We start from the raw sequence: 15356 nt of genomic DNA on the forward strand, positions 1-15356 counted from the left end.
CCAAATTCAAAGTACTTTCAACATTTTTCAGATACCTGAAATTGCAAAAGATGATGAATCGGAAACAAGAACAGAATCTGAGAAGGCTGAGTAAGTTATTTTTAGCTCTTACGTTCTTGGGAATGACTGTTTTCCCATTTCCAGTGAAAGGTCAGCGAGTGGGTTGATGACTCCACCTAGTGATCAAAAGGCAGGCAGCAACCTTTTGGGAGGTAAGACTCCCAGCATGCAGTTCTGCTCCTGCATTTGGTCAAGATGCAGCAGTTTCCTTTCCCTGAGCACATCATGGCTGATTCCATAAGAGCTGCAACAGCCAATGCTGCATTTTCATCTTGTGCTCCTCTACGGGAAATCTGCAGGACAGCCGCTTGGGCAGCGCCCAGTACCTTCACCTGGCTGCCTGTGCATCATGGGATGTGGCAGTGGGCAGGACCTCCCACCATACCTTCGTGCAGCTGCACTCCCTCCCTAGAGAGTTCAGCTGCTGTACACACCCTACTTTGCTGACCTTTCACTGCAAATGGGGGAAAGTATAATTGTATTTACATGAAATGTAGTTTTCCATAGTTGGTTTGGCTGTAGGATTCTTGTTATTATTGACACTGGGAAGTAGCATGGTTCTTACTTATATCCAGGGGTGTAGGAAGGGGTGGGGTGGGGCGGACTGCCCTGGGTGCCCTCACTGAGGGGGGTGACATTTGGTGCACCACCCACCCGCCCACAACTCCCAAGCCTACCCCGAGCTGTTGGGGTAAGGGGGGGAGCTACATCGCTTTTCTGGCGGCGTTTCCCCCTTCCCCTTTGTTTTGACAGCTTTGGGGGGGGCTTGGGAGTTGCAGGCAGGCGGTGCCCGAGCGGCTATCCTGCACCTGGGAGGGCACGCCCCCCTCAGGAGTGTGCCCGCCCTGGGCAGCACGGGCATATGCCGCGCCACTGCTTCTATCCTTGCACTCCTGGCTGTCAGGCTTGGTAAGCCTGCAGACTGGATGCATGCTCAGAGTTCTGCCTCCCAAAAGGTTCCTGCCTGCCTTTTGACCACTAGGTGATGCCATCAACCCATTTGGCTGACCTTTCACTAAGAAACTGAAAACTACCTTTCAGGTAGGTTCAAATGTACTTTTTAATGTTCCTGTGTGCCGAGGTGAATGAGCTTCAGGCAGACCTCAAGCACAAGTTCCACTTTGAATTGATGTGTCTAGCAGTTCTTGAACAGTATGTTAAAGCAATTTAGTTTTAAAAGCCTCCTCAAAGCTCTAAAGTTAAAACAAAAGGATTAAACATCAGGGAGGAAGCATTAGAATCCTCTTGACTATTGTAGTTTTCAGTGCCATGCTTGCATGTAATTAATGCCAATGTTTAGAAGCAGGGAGGTGATAAGAGCTGATCAGTTTGTACCCAAGTTAAAGAAACTGATATACTCTCTCTCTCTCTCTCTCTCTCTCTCTCTCTCTCTCTCTCTCTCTCTCTCTCTCTCTCTCTTCATTGTTACTATTTGTTTTCACAGTTCTATAAAAATGAAATTTCCCCTCTTGCTGGACTCACAGTTTTATTTTTCCCTTATAATCTTATTCTCCTGTAACCTCTAGAATTACAGAGCCAATAACAGGGTTTAGCAGTGTACTAAAAGGCCTAGGGCTTGCCAATCAGAAGGTCAGCGGTTCGAATCCCCGTGGTGGGGTGAGCTCCCGTTGCTCGGTCTCTGCTCCTGCCAACCTAGCAGTTTGAGAGCACGTCAAGTGCAAGTAGACAAATAGTTACCACTCCAGCAGGAAGGTACCGCTCCAGCGGGACGTTTCCATGCGCTGCTTTGGTTTGCCAGAAGCGGCTTAGCCATGCTGGCCATATGACCCGGAAGCTGTCTGCAGACCAACGCCAGCTCCCTTGGCCTATAGAGCGAGATGAGCGCGCAACCCCAGAGTCATCCACGACTGGACCTGGGGTACCTTTACCTTTACCTAAAAGGCAAATATCTTATTATTATTCTCTGTTGTACAGAGAATAAAATGGCAAACATTACCAATTATTGACCTTTGAAAGCCATCTAATACGGTTGTAGCAAATTCCTTAAATTAAAAATACATGGTGTGAAATAGTGGTTTTTTTCTTGTCTGTCCTGAATCTCCCATGAAAGAATTTCAGTGGATGACCCTGAGTTCTAGGGGTGATGGAGAAAAGCATTTCTCTATCCATTGTCTCCATAACATGTACTGTATCTGCTATATATTTTGGGAAGTGGTGGTTTGTTCACTATATGTTTAAGTGCATTTAGGATATTTTGCTCCATCTTACATTGAAACCCATTTGCCAGTTGGGCCAGAAATAATTGTCAGGATCTTATTTGTGAGCAGTGCAGAAAACGTGGCTGTTCGTTAATAATTGTTCTCATATTCTATAGCATGGAGGATGGTGAGAAACAAGATAAAATCAAGGATGATATGTATTCTGAACATATGGAACTAGAAGAACCTAGAAAACGGAAACGAAGGCGTGGGCAAAAAATTGAGAAACCTGATGCAGTTATGGCCAACTTTTTTAAAGTATTGGAAGTTTATCAGACAAGAATGCTGGTATGTTGACCTTCTTTCTTACTTTTGGCCAATGATTATATTAGAAAATAGCTTTATATTATATTATATTATATTATATTATATTATATTATATTATATTATATTTCACAACTTGGGAGGATAAGTAAGATATGTTGGTGCATTATGAAGGTTTTTAATAAAGAAACAACACTTGGAAAAGAAAGTATGAAATGGAACATAATTGATATATAATGATTATGTAAAGCATTTTTTTGGATCTCCTTTATTAATTTGTTTTCTTCGTTTTCAGTTCTGATTCTTGTTTTAGGAACTAATAACATTCTTTGCATTTTCAGCACTTTTTGGCCCGAAATTTCTACAATTTAAGATTTCTTGCACTTTTTGTTGCATTCGCCATCAACTTTATCCTGCTTTTCTACAAGGTAATTTAATTGTATCAGTTTTGGCAAGACGCCTTCATTTTTCACAGTGACATTTGCTATGCTGTGGTGAAAATTTAGACTACTATTAAAGTAAGCAGACTCAACTAATCATCAAATAAATGCTGCCAGTATAAAATGTATTAATCCAATTAAGGGTGAAATTATTATTATTTGATTTCATGGAAGAGATGAATTTGAATTGGTGACTTGAGAGTCATAGATCAGTTTCTTAACCACTGCACAACACTACACCAGCATCAGCATAATACATGGCAGTGTTTAACATACAGATATGTTTTATTCTGTGTTTAATCTGTTGGAAGCCGCCCAGAGTGGCTGGGCGGGGTACAAATAATAAATTATGATGGTGATGAACTTAAATTCTCTTTCACCACCCCCTCAATACATGAGGTGCTATTTAACTAAGCATTACTCAGAGTATACCCACTGAAATTAATGGCCCTAACTTAGTCATGTTGATTAATTTTAATGGATTTACTCTGAGTAAAACGTCATTGCTTATATAGTACCTAAACATGTTTTCCTGATTCAGCTGCGGCTACACAACATTTCCCCTGGGTGGTTGAAGAAATGTGCATGGAAAAATCGCATTTCAGTGGGCCTGAGAAATATTGTGCAGGAGCTGTGGCCAAGCAAACTGCAATGTGATAACGTCACTATAAATCATAATATTAGACCATAACTTTAATAAAAGATATGGAAAAAATGCTGGAAAAAATCTACCATATGTCCTTTTAAAATATATATCTATATATATTGTGTCTACCCTCCCTCCTTGTTTGTGTATCAATTTCAGGTGACAGAAGAGCCATTTGAAGAAATGGAAGAAGATTCAGATCTGTGGCATTCTTTAGAGGAGGAGGAAGATGAAGATGGAGTAGTCTTCTTTGTTTTACAAGAGAGTACAGGCTACATGGCACCAACACTTAGGGCTCTAGCTGTTATCCATACAATCATCTCTTTTGTATGTGTTATTGGATACTATTGCTTAAAGGTTAGTAATTTCACCCTAAATTATCCAGTAATAAAAGCCTCTTCATATGACGGTTTTTCCATTGCTCATTTCCAATTGCCATTCTCTTATTGATGCTACTGAATGCTTTTTTGTTTTAATTTACATACTTCGATGATACCTTATTGTTGTTATTTTATTAAGTATTTTTGTGTTCTTAGCTCTTTTGGGCCCTGTGTATGGTAAGATAGAATATACATTTGATAGATCTCAGCTCTATTTACTGATTGTTCTCTGGATCCTACAACTAGGCATACATATATATATATATATATATATGCAGGTTTTGGTGTCCTCGGGTGTCTTCCCGTGTAAAAGTTGGGGTGTCTAGGCGACGTTTCGACGAGGTCTCACTCGTCATCTTCAGGCTGGATGATGACGAGTGAGACCTCGTCGAAACGTCGCCTAGACACCCCAACTTTTACACGGGAAGACACCCGAGGACACCAAAACCTGCATTCCTGTACCCGTGAAAATCTACGAAAGCATATATATATATATATATATATATATATATATATATATATATATATATTCTTCACAATTTCTGGATCTTCTTAAATTCTTCACAATTCCCATAATCAGTAGATAAAGAAGATAGTTTCCAATTGTACAGTTCAGGAACACTGTAAAATGCAATATTCTAAACTATTTTCAAGACATTTCTAAACATTCAGCTTCCTTTGGAGCTTCCAAATAATTATTTTTGCAATAGGTTCCTCTGGTTGTATTCAAACGGGAGAAGGACATTGCAAGGAAGCTGGAATTTGATGGTCTGTATATTACCGAACAACCCTCCGAAGATGACATTAAAGGACAGTGGGATCGCCTCGTCATAAATACGCCGTAAGTAACATGGAGTACAACCTTGCTCCTGTTTCTTGATTAGAAGTTCAGCTAAAGAAGGCCAACACAAGCTGCTTGTAGTTTTTGCAGTTAGGCCACAATCCTGTTTTACTTTGGCACTATGGTTACTTTTCACCATGCCTGCTTCCCATGCTACTTGATAATGTATGCAATGGGGAGGCTACATAGGAAAGAAGGGTGACATTACTTCCCATATCATCATAATCGTTGCCCCAGCCGCTCTAGATGGCTTTCAACATAATACAAACACAGCAAATGTCAGACACTGAAAACTTCCCGATAAGGGCTGCCTTCAGGTGTCTTCAGAAAGTTGTGCAGTTGTTTATTTCATTGACATCTGATGGGAGGGTGTTCCACAGGGTGGGTGCCACTACTGAGAAGGCCCTCTGCCTGGTTCCCTGTAGCTTTGCTTCTCGCAGTGAGGGAACCACCAGAAGGCCCTCAGCACTGGACCTCAGTGTCCGGGCTAAACGATGGGGGTGGAGATGCTTCTTCAGGTATACAGGGTCGAGGCTGTTTAGGGCTTTAAAGGTCATCACCAACACTTTGAATTGTGCTCGGAAGCATACTGTAAATCTTTTAGGGCCGGCATTATGTGGTCCCTGCAGTTGCTTTTGGTCATCAGTCTAGCAGCCACATTCTGGATTAGTTGTTTCCGAGTCACCTTCAAAGGTAGCCCCATGTAGAGCGCATTGCAGTAGTCCAAGCAGGAGATAACCAGAGCATGTCCCAACTGCTAAGTTGGCAGGAGCAGGGGCCAAGCAATGGGAGCTCACCCTGTCGCAGGGATTCAAACTGCCAACCTTCTGATCGGCAAGCCCTAGGCCCTGTGGTTTAACCCACAGCGCCACCCGCATCCCTCACATTGTTGGAGGTGGTGACTGATAAATACAGTTGCTAGTATCATGTTTAGGAAAAACTTAACAGAAATGGTATTTTAGTTGTATTTTCTTTCAGACATCTATTTTATACTTGGCAATGAACCTATGATAAAAATAAAATCTAGACAAATGTAAAGAAAAGAATGCTTTAAAAGGTTAATATGTATGCTGCAGAAAGGAGCTACATCATTTTCTTTCACACCTGGCAGGAGCTGGAGAAAATCTGTAAAATCCGTAATTATGGATTCGTAAACACCAGTATCACTTACTGAACAGAAATTTACAAATTATAGGCAATCACGGGGGGGGGGGGGAATCACTATGAGGCAAAATTCTACCAGTAGATCAGAAAATAATGCCATCTTCCTAACACTACCTATACTAATAAATACAAATGTAATTAAAGTCCTTTTTGTGTTTTTTTTTGTTAACTAATTTGAAATTCTTATTTATGTATCTATGCAGATATTTTCCTAACAATTATTGGGACAAGTTTGTAAAACGAAAGGTAAGTTCTTTAAATATATGTCAAGAGTCATGCTATTAAAAATAACCAGATATGTCAAATTAAGCATGTTTGTTGTTGCATTATGTGTAAGGAATAAGCATAAATTGGGAATAAAAGGCCACAGTTTTATTACAGAATATTAGCAACAATGAAGTGAGCTTGTGCTCCAGGTATACCATGGCATTTCTTCTCTCTGTGCTCCTCCCAGCAGTCCCCCCACCCCGGTCCTTGTTGTAGATATATGACCTGACTGTCTCCAGGCACTGCAACAGTCATCCGCAACATGGCAGGGCTGATGTTGCCAGCCTTCATGTCTCATTTGCAGACATCTTTGTCTCCTCAACCTGCTCCTCTCGGTGATTTGGAGGGAATGTCCCTTAAATCATATTAGGAATAGCCATCGATGATGATGTATTAGTGATATTTTCAGCACTTATTTGCAAGTATTGCTTTGTCAGGCATGTATAACCCTAGAAGAGAATTTACATAATAAAAATGCTTTCTGATTACTTTTTATGCTTCTATTTTTGAATGCCTCCACTCCTCCTGCCAACTGCCATTGTTTTAAGAGTATCAACCTAAGTTGTTAAAACTCCTGACAAATACTGATTGAATTAAAGTTGATGATACCTCGTATCTTTCCCCTTGAAGGTAATCAACAAGTATGGTGATTTATATGGAGCAGAACGCATTGCAGAACTCCTGGGTCTGGACAAAAATGCTCTGGATTTCAGCCCAGTGGAACATCCTGAACTAGAGGAGGCATCCCTTGTTTTGTGGTACGGTGGGATCTTTAAACTAAAGCCATAGTAGATTAGAGGCAAAGCAAATTCAGGAGTCCCTTTATTTATTTATAAAGTTTGGCCAGGCTGGTGATGGAGCTAGATAAAGCAAATCAGCGTGACAAACATTGTTGGAACTGTTTAATTCCTATTTTAAAAGGGTACAACAACAAAATCAAGAGATTTTTCATCAGCTAAAGAAATCTTGACTCCCTGATCAGATGTGGATGGGTGTATGACATGAAATTGTGGTAGTGCAGAATGGCTTGTGCCGATACGCCATCCAGTTTTTTAGCAAGACAGCCTGCCAATAGCAATTCTGTTATTTAAAACTATAGTGCCATACAGGGGGTGCAGAGTCCTTTACTTGAAATGGCCCTGTAGTAGTTAAAATGCTGTTGGGATGTTGCACAGGTGAGTCAAACCTGCTTGAGGAAATTGTGTGCTGAACCAACATCATATTTAGCTACACTGACTTATTTTCTGTGTATAATTGCTGACTTTCCTTTCAGTGTTGTGGGCTAGCTCAGCACAACAGCCTCACTGTTTCATGACACTGCAGTAGATCAGTAGTGCTGCACCCTATTTTAAATAATTAAAAGTAAGTGATAAAGTTGGATCATGTTTGGAGCTGTAAAGAAAATTATCCCCAATACACCTCCATAAATTCCCTAGAATATTTCAGCGCATATCGCTGCTGAAAACCCCCCTAAAACAATCAATATGAGAGAAATGTATATGTTAAAATAATGATTATGCCACTGATTAATTTAATATTATTTCTCTATTAGGTTAAGTTCTATTGATGCCAAATACCATATCTGGAAGCTTGGTGTTGTTTTCACGGATAATGTAAGTATACTGTATGAATGTGGAAAAATTCTTCTGTTTCATTATTCTCATTGCTGATTTACACAGGGATGGACTAGATAGGGAACAAACCTTGCACTCGTGTGTCCTTTCTTGCCATTTGAATTAGAGACAGTGATGAGGCATCCAAATGAACGTATCAGGTGCAGATGATGGATTAGACAGAAGGTGGAGAGGTCTGGGATAGAATGGTTCAGCTGGTTATCATCAGCATATAGGAAGCCTTTGTGTAAATCATGCAAAAGGAGAGAATAGTGATAGAAAAGGAGGCCTCAATAGAGGCTGAGTGAGAACATTATATCCAACGTTTCGGAAGTCGGAACGGTCTTCCAGAATGGATTACGTTTGAAAACCGAGGTACCACTGTATTACTACTGACAGCGGTATTTATTGGAGCAATATTAAGTCATGACATGTTTAAAGGCAACGTTACTAATGAACAATCTGTTTCAGATTTTTTGCAAATTTGTTTCATGTAATTTTTCTGTTGAGCAGATACATTCTTTTTAAAGAATGTCTTGTCTGGTACATTTCCTTGAACTTTTGTTTTTTACTTTGGAATCATTTGGTTATGTTAAGCAGCCCTATATTAACTTTAAAATTATTCACTCCCTGTTTACTTTAAACCAAGAACTTCTGCCATTTTGTTTTCATGGTTTGCTTGTTCTCATCCTGAGGTGTCAGTTAGTTTGTCACCATTCAAGGAAGCAGCAACTGAAACATGTGAGATCTGAGGATCTCATAAGAATTTACTTACTATGGAGCTGATTAATAATGGTGGCTTTGCAGAAGGAATGTAATAAAGATATTTAAAGTATTGGGTTGGATCAAGATTGGGTTAGAGCCACGTCCTTCAGCATGCAAAATGACATTTTCTGATTTCTTAGATCCCTACATGAGAAAACGGAACTAAAATTCAGGGGTGTGCTTCTGCATGTGCAAGGTGTTGCACACAATCTCTTGAACCATGTTTTCTGTTAGCTTTTTCTCAGCAGTTCATACAAAAGTGCCACTGGTAGAATGTATTCTGCTACTGCATCTCTTGATAATTAGGATACTAAAAATCAAATTATGGATGTAGCGCTCAGGCCTCCTAGAACTGCGAGCCACAAGCAGCTTAAAATAATTGACCCAGGGAGAATTAGGATTCTTCTTCAGACAAGCTTTTAGCCCCTGTGTTGTATCTTTGTGTGTTGCTCTTGTATAGAACTGACTGCCATGGTAGAAAAGCATTTTATAAATGATTTTAATAATAATAATAAAGCACCATACTTGAAAAATGAGAGTAGCAGCAGTTGCTGACATTTAACGTTTTCTTTAGTCCTTCTTGTACTTAGCTTGGTACACAACCATGTCAATTCTTGGTCATTACAACAACTTCTTCTTTGCTGCCCACTTGCTTGATATTGCTATGGGTTTTAAGACTCTGCGTACCATCCTGTCTTCTGTAACCCACAATGGCAAACAGGTGAGTTACTGGCAACATCATTTCTTTTAAAATGAATTATTCTGCTGGGGTGGGGAACCTCTAGCCCACCAGACGATGCTGAACTGCAACTTCCACCCTCCTTGTCATTAGCCCTGTTGGCTAAGCCAATGGAAACTTAATTCAGCAACGTCTGGAGGGCCAAATGGATCCCCATCACTCCTCTACTGAGAAATAATACTAATGCTGGAATACAATTAGTATATGGAACAACTGAAAACATTAGTATTGTCTTCAAATACATCATTAAAAACAGAGTTGCTGCAAATAATGTAGAAGTGCACAACGGTCAAGTTTGAGGAATGTTATACATAATTACATAATTAACAACCTAATGGGATGCATCTCCGAGTGTATTGTACCATTCAGACTGCAGATGAGACAAACCAATCAACAATTTGAATGATTCCCTCTATTTTTAAAAAACTCCCTGTAAAAAGAAAAAATCTAGAAGGCCGGAGAGAATGTTATGGCTTAGCCAACTCTTACATGCTGGAGTGGCTGGGGAAAACCAGCTAGATGGGCAGGATATAAATAATAATAATAATAATAATAGATATTCAGATATTTACATTCTACAGTCCAACGACAGATTATTCATGCATGGCTACATGTCATATGTTTTATATCTTAATTTCAGAATGGTGGTATGGTATGTTAGGTTGAACAATTTTCTTTTTCATAATTGTGTGAGAGAGATTATGTATGATTGCATGCACACACGAAATATAAAAACAGATGTCAATAGTTTAATGCTGTTTCCAGGGGAACAGGCAGTTTTCTCTGTACAGTATGTGAACCTTATCTGCTTTTTAAAACAAGCACTATTCCACATTCCTTTCACTTGATTTAGTGTCTTCCATTCTAACATTTGTCCAGATCCACTTCCAGTCGTGTTTTCAAAAGGTGAATCCTCATGATTCCCTTCTAGTTGGGCATCCTATTAAAAGCAACACAGTGCAGATAGATAGCCTTGCCTGGGCACTGGGAGTGCTAACTAACTGCCTGTGTTTTCTCTGTTCAAGGCAAATTTCTGGGCTTTTATGTGAATTTGATTGGAATGTTTGGAAAACATTGGGGGGGGGGCAAACAGTGGGGTGCTCAAGCATCTCTTTCTGTGGCTATCGTCATGAAAAACAATGCCTGATGGGGTAATTTGGTCCACAAAAATAAGTACACAACTTCACAACACATGGAGCAATTTGAACCACATATAAAAACTGGCCGAGGAATGGCTGTAGCAATACTACAGTCTGTACCCTCAAACCTTGTTTGTCTCAATATATTTTTCATGAAATACAGCATTCATAATACTCTTGTCACATTTTTAGGGCATCATAGGCCAAATTCAACAAAGTGGCCCCATTAGCAGAAGCCTGTGCAAGGACGTCTGCTAGCACAACTATCTCCTCCCTCTCCCCCCACCTCAGCGGTTCTGGGGCTTCAGGGGAATCTGCAGAACAACACACAGAAAAGGGAGGTTGTTTCATCTAGGAAACAGAAATTATTGTGTTGACACAACAATTGTTTTTGTGTGACAATGATCCTCTCCATGTTTTTTTAATTCTTTATTGTCTAGGAATTTTAGTTCATATATATATATATTAGTGAGTGAGATTTTAATCCCTAATTGCTATTTTTCCTCATGTGATACTTTATTTTGGATAGCTTGTTTTGACTGTTGGACTCTTGGCTGTAGTGGTATACCTTTACACGGTTGTGGCATTCAACTTCTTCCGCAAATTTTATAACAAGAGCGAAGATGAAGATGAGCCAGACATGAAGTGTGATGACATGATGACGGTAAGTACCAGGACATCACGGTAATTATTTTAACTCAGAAATGTTACTGCGTGGGTAAAAGTACTATATGGATGTTTTTACACACACATTAAAAAACACATCAAAGTGAATATTTACCTATTAGATTTATGTACCACCCTTCATCACAAGATCTTAGGGTGGCTTACAAGCTAAAAATGCAAGGCACAAATAAATAGTTAAAACAAAAACAACAAATCAAGCCCCCCCCCCCTTCTCACAAACATATTTAAAAGGCTGTAGAATGTTAATCAGCCAATCAGTCATTTAAAATCATGTATACAGGCATTTTAATAATAAAAACCATGGCCCTATAGTGCCCAATTTAAAGTGAATAGAGATTAGTATTCAGAACCTAAAGAGAAATCAATATACTTGAAAGTTTTGTTTGGATGTTTCTTGATATTATATCCAAAATGTGTGTAAGGCTCAAATAATTTTCAAGGCCACTTTACTATTGTTGTTTAAAATTAAACACAGCTGTATTGCTATATTATACACATTTTTTGCAACATTTCTAACTTGGTGTCTTCTTTGAGACTTCTGGAGTCCGTCTTTCAGAGGTTGGACCGTCCCTATAGAAGAGTCAGTTTACAAACTCATAGGAGGAGGAATGAAGGATTTCAAACGTTCTTCACTGTCCACCAGAGAACATGAGAACTTATTTGGGGGGCATTATCTACTAGGAAGTTTTCCTTAGCAAGACCAATTGAAATGAATGAATGCTGTGCGAAAGCATGGTAGTGGATTTTGTCCTTTGCAAAAATATTACGTGTTTTAGATTTCATCAGATTAATTCCATTCCAAATATTTGGGAAATCTCCAGCCAACCAGGCCTCCCCATTTGGCCTGTGCGGTCATTTTGGGCAACCCATGTCTCTCTCCCCCCCCCAATACCTTACACCATTTATGACACCAGGTGTGGGGCTGAGAACCAGGTATTGTTGGGCATTTGGGAAGCACCTGAAAAATAACTTTGCCAGCCCTGTGTTCAGTGCTACCTAAATCCCAAGCATAGAGTAGGCAAAGCAGAGGACCTAATGATTAGTTTTTTTCATTTGTTTGGGAACCAATGTGATGGGGACTTTGGCAGCTGTAAATCACCTGAAGTCATTATGTCAGATGATTAACTGGTGAGTGTCAAAGCTGACCCATGAGTGAGTTGGGAAGGTAAGGATCTGGCTCACTGGGCTGAAAAGCTTCCCCACTTGATATAGAACAGGCTTCCTCAACCTCGGCTCTCTAGATGTTTCTGGCCTACAACTCCCATGATCCCTAGCCAGCTAGCAGGACCAGTGGTCAGGGATGCTGGGAATTGTAGTCTCAGAACATCTGGAGGGCCGAGGATGAGGAAGCCTGCTATAGAAAATGATATAAAATGCAATAGCTGTTTAAAAATTGTACTTTTTACTCTTATAATTCAAAGCAGTTGGATTCTCTGTCGTGAAATGTAACAAATTCTTCTTTCCAGTGTTACCTCTTCCACATGTATGTGGGTGTAAGAGCAGGTGGAGGCATTGGAGATGAAATTGAAGACCCTGCAGGAGACCCTTACGAGATGTATCGAATTGTTTTTGATATCACGTTTTTCTTCTTTGTCATTGTCATCCTACTGGCCATCATTCAAGGTATGTTGACTGTGACGTGCTATTGGCATGCTACATATATTCAATATATGTAAAGAGTAAGTTAGGGATGCGGGTGGTGCTGTGGTTGCCGATCAGAAGGTTGGCAGTTTGAATCCCCGCGTCGGGGTGAGCTCTCGTTGCTCGATCCCTGCTCCTGCCAACCTAGCAGTTCGAAAGCACGTCAAAGTGCAAGTAGATAAAGAGGTACCACTCCGGCGGGAAGGTAAACGGCGTTTTCTTGCGCTGCTCTGGTTCGCCAGAAGCGGCTTAGTCATGCTGGCCACATGATCCGGAAGCTGTACGCCGGCTCCCTCGGCCAATAAAGCGAGATGAGCGCCACAACCCCAGAGTCATCCCCGACTGGACCTAATGGTCAGGGTCCCTTTACCTTTACTTAAAGAGTAAGTTTAGAAAAGGAAAGTGTCCAAACCTGTTTCCAGTGTGTAAGCAAAGAAATGCAAATGTATTGACAGACACACTGGGCATTTAGTCCTTTACAGTCCTTTAAGAAAGACAATTAGTTAACTGAAAAGACATGTATTTTAAACACCTCAATTAAAATATTAAAGGGTATAAATGCTGCAAATTTTCTTTTTTATAAAAATGTGAGCTACTATACACTACTTCCATTCCATTCAATAATAGGTCTGATTATTGATGCCTTTGGTGAATTAAGAGACCAGCAAGAGCAGGTGAAAGAAGATATGGAGGTATTGATAAATGTTTTTATTTATTCATTTCTCTATTTCATAAAATGTCTACAACCATTTGATCGTTTAAAAAAAGAAACCCTCAAAGTGATGAAGTAAACGAGCATATTTTTGTAAATTTTATTTCAGTAAGATATTGTACCCAATTACTGATAGGAATCTAGGCTAATTCATCATGGCTTAACCTTCTGTTTTATTTCTAGACCAAATGTTTTATTTGTGGAATTGGTAATGACTATTTTGACACAACCCCCCATGGATTTGAAATGCATACTTTACAAGAGCACAACTTGGCCAACTACCTGTGAGTATATGCACATTCTTTCTTTGTTAAATACAAACCTCTAATGAACTTTTAGCACTAGCCTTACTGGATTACCTATTGCATGTCTACTCTGAAGCTTTTTTGAATTCAATGGTGCTTCCTCCCACTGAAGCGCGTACAAGATTCTAAGTGTGTGCATATATGATTGCAACCTTAATCTCTGAAACTCATTCAGTCTCCTCAGCACTGTGGTTACTGATCCAAGACTCAGGAAATTATTCATGTGCAGGTGAAAACTATGTGAACAGCTAGAGCTTTTTGTTTACATTTTCTCCACGGTAAATCTTGCTGCTAAAGCCCCTTTAGAGATTGGGATCTGTCAAAGCCTTGCTTTGTAAAGTACCATGGACATAATTCTGCATCATCATAATCATTAGTAAGAAGTTGAATATGAAGTAATGAATAGCCAAGGCTTATCCTATCTGTATTTGATCTTATACTTAAAAAATTATAAGCTGCTTTGAATGATTAGTCATAACCAGAAATAAAATATTGCAGAAAGTAGCAAGATCAACTTCTTTAGGAGTGGAAGCTTCTTCAATGAGAATACATCAAAGGATGTTTTGATTGTTTTTCTAATTCAAGGCCTGTTGCCCACCCCCCTTGGATTTCCAAAGATAATTTATTGGCATATGTGCATAAAATTAGATATGGTATTTTCAGTAATTCAAAAGACAGAATACCTGCAAAAAGAAAAGTAGCACTCTAAAGAGCCAGTTTTCAGAAAGGAGAACACACGGTGAGGCAACAGCCAGAATCTCCATGTATAAGTTCATACTAATCTGTTCTGGTTATTTAGACTGTGAAAGAGAAATACAGTCCCTGAGGGTGAAACAAATTTGTTTTTTGTGGGGGTTTTTTAAAAAGAGAAACATCCAACAAATGTTTCATTTTCTAACCACAATTTCCCCCCTCCTTTTGTGTCTGTTTCTGGGTACATTTGTCAACATTTTTTGGATTGTGAACTGGCAGGCACACATTTATATTTACCTATATACAATATTCAGCGTAATTTATGCACTTTTACAAAGAGCAGAAAAAATATATTAAATATTGTTGCTACTGCTTTCCCCCTAAATAGAAATCATTGTTATTGTTGTTTTTGAGAAACAGAAGCATTACACTACAGTTTAAAACACAATATGTAGTTTGATATTCTCGTTCCAGGTTCTTCCTGATGTATCTCATTAATAAGGATGAAACTGAGCACACTGGACAGGTAAGCATTATATTCATAGGAGCCAACTCCTAGCGACTGAGCTCCCCCTCCCCCCAATAAAATATTTAAGGGGGCTGGGTCATTCAAATGGTGTGGGTGTGCACCATCATGTGATTGATTATGCTGGGCGGGGCTTGCTCCCCTCCACCCAATATTTTATTCAAGCTGGCACCCTTGATTACACCATTCATTACTACCACTAACAGTGAACTTGAGCTATGTCTATTACTAAAGCAGAAAATCAGGCTGTCCTGA

At 39.6% G+C, this 15356-nt stretch overlaps 1 protein-coding gene across 1 annotated transcript in view; it reads left to right on the plus strand.

Annotated features, from left to right (window-relative positions):
• Positions 1–15356, plus strand: part of RYR3 (ryanodine receptor 3) — a 282690-nt gene that overhangs the window by 265636 nt on the left and 1698 nt on the right. The window contains exons 92-105 of the mRNA XM_081886370.1: positions 32–90; positions 2396–2567; positions 2885–2971; positions 3789–3986; positions 4720–4850; positions 6218–6260; positions 6912–7039; positions 7834–7894; positions 9234–9380; positions 11067–11201; positions 12691–12847; positions 13493–13557; positions 13761–13861; positions 15050–15101. Coding sequence (XP_081742496.1) covers positions 32–90; positions 2396–2567; positions 2885–2971; positions 3789–3986; positions 4720–4850; positions 6218–6260; positions 6912–7039; positions 7834–7894; positions 9234–9380; positions 11067–11201; positions 12691–12847; positions 13493–13557; positions 13761–13861; positions 15050–15101 — 1536 coding nt within the window. The remainder of the gene's footprint in view (positions 1–31; positions 91–2395; positions 2568–2884; positions 2972–3788; positions 3987–4719; positions 4851–6217; positions 6261–6911; positions 7040–7833; positions 7895–9233; positions 9381–11066; positions 11202–12690; positions 12848–13492; positions 13558–13760; positions 13862–15049; positions 15102–15356) is intronic.

This window comes from Podarcis melisellensis (genome assembly GCF_964234715.1).
Source record: "Podarcis melisellensis genome assembly, chromosome: 1".
In the NCBI taxonomy this organism is placed as follows: domain Eukaryota; kingdom Metazoa; phylum Chordata; class Lepidosauria; order Squamata; family Lacertidae; genus Podarcis; species Podarcis melisellensis.